This window comes from Pezoporus flaviventris, unplaced genomic scaffold, assembly GCF_033815535.1.
Source record: "Pezoporus flaviventris isolate CSIRO_AGI_PZ_B2104156 unplaced genomic scaffold, CSIRO_AGI_Pfla_v1 ptg000036l, whole genome shotgun sequence".
In the NCBI taxonomy this organism is placed as follows: domain Eukaryota; kingdom Metazoa; phylum Chordata; class Aves; order Psittaciformes; family Psittacidae; genus Pezoporus; species Pezoporus flaviventris.
In genome coordinates, this window is record NW_026892584.1 from 14,258,254 (window position 1) to 14,270,984 (window position 12,731).

The 12,731-nt window shown below is 44.8% G+C and overlaps 1 protein-coding gene across 7 annotated transcripts in view; it reads right to left on the reverse strand.

Moving 5' to 3' along the window:
* Positions 1–11,700, reverse strand: part of SMOC1 (SPARC related modular calcium binding 1) — a 138,543-nt gene extending 126,843 nt beyond the window's left edge. For 3 of the 7 annotated variants that reach the window (XM_061463248.1, XM_061463247.1, XM_061463242.1), the window contains exon 1: positions 11,550–11,699. In XM_061463248.1, the coding sequence (XP_061319232.1) occupies positions 11,550–11,654 (105 nt within the window). In that variant the 5' untranslated portion in view covers positions 11,655–11,699. Of the gene's footprint in view, positions 1–10,155; positions 11,320–11,549 lie in introns of those variants that run through there. The other 4 variants (XM_061463249.1, XM_061463243.1, XM_061463244.1 and 1 more) reach the window with 3 other exon arrangements.
* Positions 11,701–12,731: the final 1,031 nt, after the last annotated feature.

Sequence of the window (12,731 nt, forward strand, 5' to 3'; positions counted from 1 at the left end):
GAGAGTCTTGTATTTTTACATCAGCATCTGCTGGGGAAACAAAAGCCACTAGCATGTCCCACTAAAGCAATTTTAGATAAGTATGGTTCTACCCATCTGAACACTGGCATGAGATTTAACAAGATTATCGTTTCTCACTTGATCCTAATTGGTTGCCTTAGGAAATGCATGGATATGTATGAACATTAGTCAGCTATGAAGTGAAGAGTTTACACACTCGGCTTAAGTTGTTTGTAGTAATCCCTAGGTTCGCTTTCTAATAAATACTAACCAGAGTCAAGCCAAAGATAACGCCCTACTTTGTCCTCTTAATCTGAGGTGACCTCATCATGTCTATCATCAGCCTTCTGGCACTTCCTGAGTAGAAGTGCTTGTATTCTCCATGGTTTCAAGCAAGGTGAAGAAAAGGAAAGAGAAGTGAAAATCATCTTTAGCTTTTGCTCTGACATGCTGCACTTAATCACTGCACTGAAAGGTTGGCTACATCTCTACACCTGAGAGGAGTTTATCAAAGCTGAACAAACTGAAGGAAAGCATGTCAGGTGGAAAATATATGTACAGTTTAACTTGATTTACCTGTCCCAGTGATTTCCAAAGAAAAACATGAATTCCTGAAGTTGGACTCATCTTTGCCAGGAGGAAGGCTTCAGGTAGGGTTCAGCGAGAACTACCAAGTTCAGAACTGTTCTCCCATTCTCCCTGCCCTTCCTGAAGAGAGGACACAGGGTACACATCTCTGTGGGTATGGAGCATAGTTTGACAGAAGTCTGGACATAAGCAAAAAAGCTAGTCAGAAGCTTTTCATCTATAGCTATTCTCAAAGTGAGACTATCAGTGGGCAAGTTAAGTTGGAAGTAATTTTAGTGGAGACTCCCCACTTAAGGTCCGATGTGGACATTTTCTTAAGAAAAGCAGTAATGAGCTAAGAGTTGTATGGGACACCTGAGAAGGTATCAAGTTTAGCAGTAAGAACAGTTACTGTGATACGAGATCTTCCTTTTTCTAGTGTAGGGAAAAAGAGATATGCCTTTGGAACTCAATATTCTTTGCTACAGAGAAAAACCTGATGACAGCTAAAGTTTCTTGTGGTTTTTAAAGTTTCAATTAAAATCAAATCTTTCTCTTCACAAACTGCATGGGATCTTCCTACTGAACTCTTCCCATCTATTCTGGCGCTCCTGAGCAGGGCAGAGGAGGAAGTCCCTGGGCTAGGTGAAGCGGCTGTGGAAGCTTTTTTGGTTTTAGTTTGTCCTCATGCCAGCAGAACTAGAAGTACATCTTGGAGACTCAAGTAAATTCTTAGGGTTCCAAAAGGAAACTTAAAAACTTCATTTACTTCTGACGCTCACCAGCTATTCAAGCTAGATCAGAGTCTCAAATCTGTGGGCTTAAGATGTGTTGTCATACAACTAGGTCAATCCAGAGATGCTAAAAGGCAGGTTTTAAGAGCAGTCAAATTTACACAAGTGTGGTAGGTTTTTTCCTCCCACTCAGTTCCAACTTCAGCACCAAAAAACACTGGTGTTCTAGAAAGCATTACTTTTACAGAGTTTCTCTGAAGTTCATACTATAGGCAAAGCTTTATTTGGAAGCTGGGACTGATGGTGTTTTTTGGGGGGGTTTTAAGTTACTTTCACATAAGAACCACACAGACATGAATCAGGATAGCTTCATCCTTTTAAGATAAGGGCTAACATAACTACATTACAGATGTACATCAACAGATTTTACAAACAGAGCAGATGAGTTAAGGTGCTTTGTCCTATGGGTGCTTTTACATCCAGAATAGAAATCTGCAACCCATAAACTCCAGTATGTTGATGAGCAACAGCTAATTTCAGTTCCAATACTGTTGCCAAAGTGCTTCAGGTAAAGAAGCACTTCTTTTGTGGTAAAGAAAGGCACAATTTCTTTCTGTTCCAAATCCAGCTGGTCTGGAACTCCCTTAAGTATCTAGCATTCACAGTAAAAATCCTGAAATTCAGATAGTCTCATTGACAACAGAGGACAAAGACAAGAAAAGCATCAGCAGCCCTAGTTTCACACTGATTGATTCCCACTCCCCATCCTGTTTATCCTCAAAAGGCACCTATACTAGTGACAACATGGCAAAAGTTGACTAGTTACTTAAAGCTCCATCAGCCACCTTAAATGTAATCCTGATTTTCAGGGTGTTGAAGTTGAGGGGAGTTCCTGCAGTTAGAGTTGAACAAACCTGCAAGTTTTAAGGGCAGTAGCTTAGGTGACACTAAGTCCAGCAGAATACAAATTTTTTCTGCCAACACACTTGTTATTTTCAGGGGAAGTGAGGAGAGGACAGAACCTGGCAACCTTGGAAAACTTAAGTCTTTAACAGATCCAGGCAGTAACACCAGAGCACTTTGGATCTAACTGGCCTGCCTCAATTTAAGAGTCCTTCACTTAAAAAGGAAAACCACCACCAAGTTGGAACATAAGGCACTTTCAGGGTTCACTGTGAAGAGAATGCTCCCCTCCCTGGAAGCTCCTAAAGATGAGCATCCAAAAAAATTAATTTAGGCTGACATACTTCCAGACAATGGGTTTAACCATCATTAATACACTATTACCGAAGTATGTTTATGTCCATCTTATTAATGTCTGTAGAAATTGCAGCAACTGCTCCTTCTACAGTTCAGGTTTAAACTAGGAAGAGTAAAATGAGTGAAAGACCAATTACTGCCACCAAGAGAACATCCTTTCTCAATGCAGCAGAGTATCACTGGCTCTACAGAGCACCTAACAAGTTGAAGCTCTGACTTTCAATCCTGCACCTAAAGGTATGATTCCTGCTCCTAAAAATGCTGGCTGTACCTGGGTAATAGTACAGTTGTAAAGATAGCTTATAGACACTGATGATATAGGAGGAATACTGGTAGCAACCCTGATAAAAATTCATAGCAAATTCCTTCAACACTTACCTTCTTATGGAAAGCAAGAGCCATTCATTAGGAAGCACAGCCACCATTGAAGTATTTTTCTTCCACCATTAGGTATTATCTATTCAAATAAGCAGTTGCCACTTTGCCAGCACTTCAGATTTTACCTAGAAAGTGCAGGATGGCATCTCTGGAGTAACCTGAGGTCTTTGGGTACAGCATCATTCTCTTACAGTCAAGAAGTAAATCTGTAGACTTGTACACATGAGCAGTGTACTTAAGATATCTCATGGCAATTGCTTTCAGAAGCAGGATAAGTTAAGCTCCAGCACGGTAGATTTTTGCACCTTGCATATTTTTCAGGACTATTTCAGATGGATTGCATCTGAGGGCAAATACCACCAGCAGCAGCACCAAGAATCCAATTGGCTACAGTTTACCATAACAGCAGGAAGATATGGCTGCATTGCTGCCTTACATCAGATTCCTTACCTGACAGAACTCCAAAGCCTTGGAGGTAGATATTGGTATTGGTTTTAAGTTTAAAGGGTGCAAGAAGTTCTTCCAGATTCACAGATTTTTAGATTAAGACACAGAAATGGAAACAATAGCAGGCAGTGTCTAGAATTGTGTAGCAAAAAAGCCATGTTCATTGCATGAACAGCCCAGTTCATTTTATACGTTATCAGTCTCATGGACTTCAGTCTTAGAAGTACTTTGTCTCCACTAAGACGGAGAAATGTACACATTAAAACTCACCTTTCACTTACAAGTTTGGAGCAGATTACCCTCTAGTGTTCCAGATACATGCACATTTTTAAAAGCTACTTTTGTACACAGCTTATCTACTTTTGCAACACCTGCCTGCTCATTTTTAAAAGCAGAGGAATAAGCCAAATGCAAACCAAGAGTTACCGCCCTTACACATGGTAACTCAACCAGAATCAGAAGTAGCTACTTGGCTCAGACTCAAACCCCTTTATCTGGCCAGTATCCACAAACTCTAACTCATTTAATATTCTCCACTTGGAAATTATAACCAAGAGCTTCTGGCTTTTTAGTTCTTAACTTGCACCTCATTCCACCAAGTATTTGTGTAAGCCTAAGTGTAGATTGCATGTAAATCTGCTTCAAAGAAATGGGAAGAGAAGTGGTTTGATGTACCAGCTAGAGTAGGTTCTTTAATCTTCCTGTAACTGAACTATCATGCTACTGATACTGCAACAAGAGATTATCATCCTATCTGCTTCTGCCTAGTGTGTATCTGGTACACACAGAAGCAAGATCTAGAGATAGTGTACATCTGGACACCTCTCCTAGGCATGTGTCCTTGTTGTACTTGAAAGGATACCATTACCTTTACCAGGTTTAGCACCTAAGGATGCTTCCTTATCTGTTTGATTTCTGGTTCACTCTCCCTCTATATCAGAGGTAACCACGCTGCTGCTTCTGCAGCCCAAGAAGCAGCCATGAGTCCACTCAGTTTCAATACAGCCATAGAACACAAGATAGTTACCTTTACATTAAGGCTGCATTGTTTTAATTTGCTGGAGTGTCAAACCTTAAAGTATTAGAATTGCAACTGAAGGATCAAATTATCTCATATTTCAGATTCTCTGTATAACCAAAGAACAAGTTCCTAACCCAGAATTCTGGAACTCCACAAGAGTACAGAACAAGCACTATTCCATGCATCAAAACAAGCCTAAGTATAGCAGCTAAGCTTGTGAGTAGACTCTTCTCAACAGAAAGCAGAGTATGGCTTCCCCATGCAATTTAAGTGATTGATCTCAACCACAGAACAGGGAAGAGAGCAGGGATGGACAAAATTTTCCACATCCCTTCCAGTCTATAACCTAGCTAATACAGAGGACTGGTAGCCAAGAGAAACTCTGAAACAGAATCTGCCCACTAAGTCTTTGGAAGCTCTTCTCTCTATTTGAGGATCGGCACTTCCCTCAGGATACAGTTCCAAGTATCATTATCTGGACCAGTGGCCAAGAAAAACCCAGGAAAGCAAGTTATTTCATCGGTCTTACTTCCCCATCTTCCTTATTCCTATGCACCTTCCCTTGTGTACTTCCTAACATTCTTTCCATCAAAAGCTCACCCACGAGTAAGCCCTCACCTTTATCACCAATTCAACCCCAGCTTGAAGCAAATATCTCAGTGGCAGAACACCAGTCTTCTTCCACCCTGAAAAAGGTGAAGTTACATTCTTTCACTTTGCCACAGGACTCAGAATAGGAAAAATATTAGGCTAATGCTCCTCTAAAATTAAATTTGATCCAGTACTAGACCGACAAGGGCTATCATTTAGTCTCCTGGGCCAGTCTCAATAAATTCAGTTTATGCCTTGCACAGAAAGAATGGTGCATGCATACAGTTTGCTTCTTCCCCCTTAGCCACTCCAAGTCAGTATTTGGGGCAAGACAACCAGTTTGCAGAACCATGACACATGGTCTGAGTCTGTACTCAGGTACTGAGCAGCATGGTACTCTGTGACACTCACCCATATATTATTGCACTGCTCACATCCATTCACGTTCTTCATCCAGAGGCAGTAGTCTCCTCAGGAACTCCAGCTCCAGCCCAGGAGAAGAGTCTGGGTGTCCATGGAAGAGGAAGTTATCTGCCTACACACAGCAGTTTCTGTATGGCTTCCTTCACCTGCATGGAAGAGTCTGCCAGCAGCACTGGTGGGCAGCTTGTCTAGGCTTTGCTGCCAGACTTCACTCAACAAAGCCCTGAGCCAACCTTTAATGATACAGCCTCTGTTCCTATAGAAACCAGTGTTATGTTCCCATCTCTAGGCACAGGCCTTGAGGGGAAGCATCTAAGCTTGCTCTCATTTCACACCTACCATTCACTTCCCCACTGCATAGCTACGTGCCACTCCAAATGAGAACACCTGTCAGTGGGCCCTCAAAAGCAGCTGGCTCAGACACAAGCCAGTGGGAGGCAAAAATGCACAAACCCAACACGCAGGCTTGTCCTCCCAAGCAGGCTACAGCCAGAAGACTGCCAGGGAAGAGTCTGACAGTGTTTATGGAAGGTTATGGGGGCTTCTAGGCCACTGGTCTGAGAACAAGAATACAACTGGCTGAGAGAATCCAGCACTAGAAACATCTGGCAGGACAGCCTTCCACCAAGGCTGTTACTGCAGGCTGCCATTGGCAGTAAAGGCATCACACAGAGAAAGCTTCATGGGATTCATATGTTAGCTGCTGAACACAAATACTAACCTCTCAAGTGAGCCAGTCAGAAGAGGGAGACAGTTACATACCACATTCATCACATCGTGTAAGCAAGTACCTCACACTGACCTCAAACCTTACCCAGAAAAGTTCCAGCGCAGAAGCGACGCACCCACAGCAATGGTAGCCTTCAGTGTTGGGGCAAAAACTTCACAAATGGAAGTGTTTCTCATAAACAAGCATAGGAAGCCTAAAGCCCTACCAATGCAAGGACAGTAGTTAAAGTTGTAACACAACAAAAAGTAGGTTTCATAGTTCAAGTTGCAAGTTATAACATCTGCTTCTCTGCCAGAACCTCACTTGATGACCAAGCAGTGAACTACCACCTCTGCACACCAAACTTGACTCAAGGTCTGCTGTGCCACCAAGTCCCTGGATGTTGCATCAGCACCAGGGACCTCATGGCAGCTGCTGGAGGGCTCTGACAGGAAACCATCATGCTGTCACACAGAGACAGTGTGACAGTCAGCACAACAGCCTTCGGGGATTAGCTTCAGTTTCACCTGCATTGCTTCCATGTTTAGATTTTAATCTGAGCATGAAGTTTATTATGCAACACTTCACTACACTGTCAGATGTGCCAGCCCCAGAAGAGCTGGGGATTCAGCAGCCAAGCAGGAGACAAATGGGGTTTTGTTTGGGTTTTTTTTTGACATAGTAATGTCACAATTAGTTTGAGATGGCAGGATAAGAACATCTAAGATGTTTAAACAGCAGTATTAATATTTCAGAGCTACTATACCGCTGAAATGAAGTTTACAGTCATCTTACCAATTGCTTCAGGCCATCTGGAAATGAAAGATGCCAAGACAGCATCTGCTCTGCATTGATGGCAGTGAAGATTACCTTAGCACATGACTAGTGCTAGAAACTTGAAAACTAGTCCAAGAGGTTATCACTGTAGGTGTTCCACCAACTAAACAGCTTGCTGCCACCACCAGCAGAAATACGCAAGTAGTTTCCTTCTCTGTAACAGTTCTTTTGGTGGCCAGAAATCTTTCATTAGCAGCAGATCATCATTAACATGAGTGAGATATTCTCATAGCCAACACAGAAGCTCAGGCAGTTAAAACACCAACTCTAAGACTACACAGAGCAAGTTGGATCCTATAGTGTTTTTCCCATTTAGAACAGGACCCACTATTTCAATACTAATGTATTGTAATAATGTTTTAATAATTTGCCATACAAGAATTAATGCCTTTCCTCAACACAGTTGAATAATGTATAAAAAGAAAGATCAGTTTCTCTGGTATGTATTAAAGAATTCAGCTGTCTAACATTCAAGGTTTAAGTAGAAACAAGGAGAAAGAGAAATAATTAGCATAGCTCTACGTACAATTAGAGCTTCCATTTAAGCAAGAACATCTCTCACTGAACTAAAACAGTGTATCTGTAACCAAAAGCTCTTTGCCATAGAGTAACAGATCTGCCCTGTTAGGGGATGCTTTTCTAAAGACTTGCATTTGGGTACTTATCCTTCATTAAAATAAATCTCACCAACAGTAAGGTAGTCTAAAACATTAAAGTGCGTCAGATTTTACTTAGCAGTATAGACTTTTGCAATGCAGAGTGATAATAAAGCTCAAACCAAGAAACAAAAATGAGTCACTGAAAACCTAAGTTTTACTTATCTGCTCTAGATCTCCTTCATATGAAGCCCTCTGCTTTAAATTTTTACCTTAAGTCTTTTTCCAATTTCTTCCCACCATGAAGAACAATCTCCCTAATTTTAACAGAGCATGTGTAAAGACATCTGCTTTGTGGAAATCTCTGTGCAGGGCTGCAGTGATAACGTACAGCAGAACACAGGTGCCTTGACCCAAGCTGCAATGCTGCTTTGCTCCTCCATAGGGAATGGCAAAGCTGCAGGAGCCTTTTCAGCACTTTTGTCATAGTTCTTATTTGGGGTTCTAACTAGTAGCAGAGAATTCCCATTGCTCTGTGGCACTCCAGTTTATGCACTGGAATCTGCGGGTATCTTCATAGTTTTACTATCTACTACCTTCCCTTTACAACAGCTCTGAAGTGGAAGGTCCCTCCATCTCCAACCAGCATGCATTTCAAGGAGGGATATGGCACATTTCCACGCATGAAACTAGGAAGACAGTTATAGTGACTGCCCTTCCCTCCCATTTCTTAGTCCTCTGCAGTCACTGCAAGGTACATATCCCAAATCTTCCAAAAATCCAAGCCAGTTCCTAGTACAGCTTTTCACTGCTGCAGTCCTGTTCTGTTCCTTCTGCAAGCACCATTTTCCTATACTAATATTTGTCATTACTACCAACAACAGTTCTCTGCCATAAATAGAGCAAGTTCATAATGGCCAGGCATTATACTCAAAAGGCAGGGGCACTACAGAGATCTATCTTTCTGAACTAGAAAGACAAAGGTCACGATTTATTGTTTGGCTGGGGGCGGGGGGGGGGGACAGAGCTTAATGGCAAAATATTTAATCTGCTATGCAAGAATATTGCTCAAATGCACCACACAGTCAGAGGTGCAAGAGCCAGCCCAGTCAAGGTCCCCATCTATCACTTTGGGGTCAAGGAGGGGAAACAGCAAGACCTGGCTTGTCACACAACTCCAGATTTCATGCTAGCAGAGGCACTCAACAATAGAAAATGAATTGAAAGCAAAGCCTGATTATCTCTTTCCAGAAGGCCACATCCTTCAGACAGGCATTTTCCAGGTATAATCAGTTGATTGCTTCCACAGTCCTCTTTAGACCTACAAGAGTAGAAATGACCTAGCAATTGTGAAACATAGCAGAAGCTTTTCTAGAGTGTATCAAGTGAGAAAAGGAGTCACAAAACAGCCCTGGGCTTCCAAGTTATTTCTAGGACATCCATGATATTAGACTTAATATGGAGCTTTACTTAGGACAGCTGTTATTAACTGTCAGAGGGCCACAGCATAGGTACAAAAGCCAGATGTTTCCTACAGGTCACTCATGCTTCCAAGTCTAAGGGATTCATGTCACTGCTCGTAGGTTTACTGTAACAGGAAACACGTTTGTACATCTTCTGAGTGACTGAAGTACCCCAGCAGGCCAGTAGATACAACTGCACTTGTAGTCTACCTCAGTATTTAAGTAATCAGCTTGAGCTAGCTCACTTTATCCAAAAGTTTGATCCCTTGTTGTCACAGGAGATCTAGATATACTTATTTCTCTTCAATACCCTTATTTTTTCATCATTTTTTGCAAACAGTAGCAAGCCATACTCCCCTGCCTATGCATTCAGTGACAACGCTGGCTGCCCAGCTTATCAGCAACACTGCAGAAGTAAGGGAGAAATGCAAGGAGAAAGATCAAGAAGCTGCTTTAAGTGTTGTTGATGCTCATTTAAACTCATTTGAGTAGGATAAAACACCGCTGTTCACCTTTAAAAGCATTTCAGCTTGCAGAAATTGTAGTTCTAGTGCTTACCATGAGGAAAAGTCTGAAACCATAAACATCATACTTAGCAATTGAAAACCCAGAGGATCAGACCCCAAAACCCCAACACTGACAACCACCCCCCCTCCAATCCAGGGAAGGTTCCTGACAAGAACAGATTCTGGGCCACAAGTCAGCATGAGAAACACTGGTGTAACTTGGTAATAGTCATAAAAATTGAATAATAAAGGATTTCCTTGTGTACATTTGAACCTAAAGTATGGCACCTTTATACTAGCAACAACTTTACTGGCAATGTCTAATCACTAGAGGAGATTAATCTTAGGGGCTTATCATACCAGTCAACATGGTTGCAAATGAGTAAACCATACTCCCCACCTTCACATGCACTTAAGAATGACACTTAGAAGGGAGAGAAGACAGGCTTCACGAGTTAAACATTGTGGAAGTTCACAGCTTTTCATTTAAGAGCTCTTAAGTTAAAACTTTAAGAAGGTAAAACTTTAAGGCACACCCTTCTACGTAACTGTAGACATTGACACTCACAGCTGATATTCTCCCCCAGTCACAAAGGGAGAAAGAGCAAAGTCAGTTCACTTACTTCAAGTAAAAAGTACATCAGTAGTCCTCTGTATTTGGTTTTCCACTCTCCTGAAGTAGCTCTCATTCCAAAGACGACACAGCACAGGGAGCAATTAAACTGCCTTGTAAAGTACAGTATATAAAAACAGCATACATGGAAACTGTTTGATAGACAGGCTTATTGTGCAATTATGCACTGCCAACAGGATTTTTTTATTTTGTTCTTTGTTTCAGTTGCTCTTCATTAAAGCACTTGGATGCCAGTGCTGGTAAGGGGCCATAGTCATACAGCCAGACTCTTACTTACCACCTCAAAGCTCCTCTCTATCTGGCATCATGCCAGCTTTGAGGTTTGATATCGGATAATGCAGATGCATGCATAAGCACCCCTATGTTTCTCCATCTTTTACAACAGGTCTCCAAGAGTTTATGGCACACACTAGTTCTGATCTGCCACATTCTAACAGTTGCTGTTACACATCTGGCTATAAAAGAGGCTGCACAGCACAGCTGAACACAGGGACACCAGTGCAGCCAGTACACTTTCCATAGCTCTGAGAAGCATTTAATAACCAGCATGGTCAAACAGCACTTCTATTAAAGAACTGTAACATTGCACTAAAGTCCCTTATTGTTATACTTCGGCTGAGTAGAGACTCCAAAGACTCCTGGTCTTGCCCATCAATGGTGTAAGTTAATTAGGTACATTTCATAGCGTTTCAGACTGATGGGTTAAGAATGCACATGGTCAATGCATCCAACACGCCTGCAGAGAGATCAAGTTTTTCCGCTTACCCAGAGCTGTGCTTTTATTGCAGCATTGGCTGAAGAACAGCTACTGTTTTGCAGCTTTATAATTGAAAGCTCTTGTGCTCCTCTGTCGTGGTGCTGCAGCGGTAACATTAGCTCACTGGGAGGACCATATTTAGAAAAGATGTTAGGTTCTCCCCCAGAGCAATGTAATAGTTGGGTAAGTGAAATTAACAGCCCCAGTAAGTCAAACACTGTCAGATTAAAAAAGCAGAGCTAGACTCCTACGGGGAGAAGTCTGGGCTGAAGGCATCCAGCTTTATTGCTGGGACTCATTTAATCCCTACTTGAGAACATAAAAAAAAGGAAAGTCCTAAAGCTATGTGCTGGGAACAGGGGCTACATCAAATGCAAGACCAGCAACATAAAAACACACCCTCCTTTTTTACCCCTGCAGTAAATACCAACAAGTCGCTCCGGTGCAGACCCTTCGTGCAGTCCGCTGGCACCCGGCTCCGACCGAGCGGGGAGGCCCCTGCAAGGGTCCGCGTCCACGGAAGCCGGTCCGGGGCGCACCCGGGGCTTCACCTGCGGCGCTGACAGTGCGCGGGGCGGGCGCAGGACAACCTGCCGCGGCGGGGCAGCCCCGCCGCCCTCACTTACCCGAGGCCCAGTGGCTCGGTGGCCGCGACCCTGAGGCAGATGCACGAGCAGCAGCGCCAGCAGGAACGGGCGAGCCCCCGCACAGCGCCAGGCCCGCGACACCATCGTCCCTCGGTGCGGCAGCAGCGGGACAGCGGCAGGGTTTTGCGTCCACCGCAGACAGCTCTCCCGGGCAGCCGCTCCTCGGCCCGGCAGTGGCGTGTCCGTTGGCGGGCGGCGAGCACGGTGCCCCCGGCCCACTCGGGTGTCTCTGCCCTCTCCCGCTGCGGCAGGTTACCCGCCTCGGCCATGGGGATGCCCGTTATAAAGCCGGGGCGGGGCGGGGCCCGGCGCCACTGACTGCTGCGCGGACCTATCTAAGCGCGGCCGCTGCTGGCCGCAGCCAATGGCGGGGAGGCAGGGCCATCCGCCCCGCCCCGCCCTGCCAGCGCTCCCGGGCGTGAGGCAGGCGGCGCAGGTTGGCCCCGGGCGGCGCGGTGGTGCCGGCTGTCCAGAGAGGGGGGGGGACTCTTTCCGCGTGTCTGCGGCACCTGGAGCGTCCGCTGCTCCGGTCCTTCACCGGCTGACGGGGTGCGCGGGTGCCAAGGAGCCCCGGCGGGGCTGCGGGAGACGACCCGCCAGTGCGTCCGGCACTCGCCGAGGGCCCGCGCTGATTGCCCCTTCGCCCGCCCCACTGCCCTGCTGGGCGTCCCCGGCCTGGCGCTGGCATTGGCACACACTGCGGAGCCCTGCGGCCGGGTCAGGCCACCGAGGAAGTAAATTTGGCGTAGGAAGTTACCTCACGGTCCATGTGCCGTTTTCCCTCGGTTCGGCACTCCTGGGCCAAGGCTGCTGTAGAAACGAGTCGCGTCTCAGACAGTGTAGGTCCTCTTGTCGCCCCCGTGCCGGGGCTCAAAGCATGGCTAACCCACAAGCGCAGAAGCTATCCGTCCCTGAAGATGTTGTCCTGCTTACCCAACTGCAGAGCCAATTGCCCTATGTCACCTAGTAAAGCCTGGAGACCTTGCTGTGGAGGTGATGTGCTTGGGGTCTTTGGTAATACATACCTTGCACCTGGAAAACCATCCCAAGATCAAGTTTGGCATCTCCTTCTAGGCTGCATGTAGGTCCCAGTATGTCTGAGCATAACCAGGCACTTGACAATGAGAGGCTTGAGAAGAAAGTGAGTGTTACATCGCACAA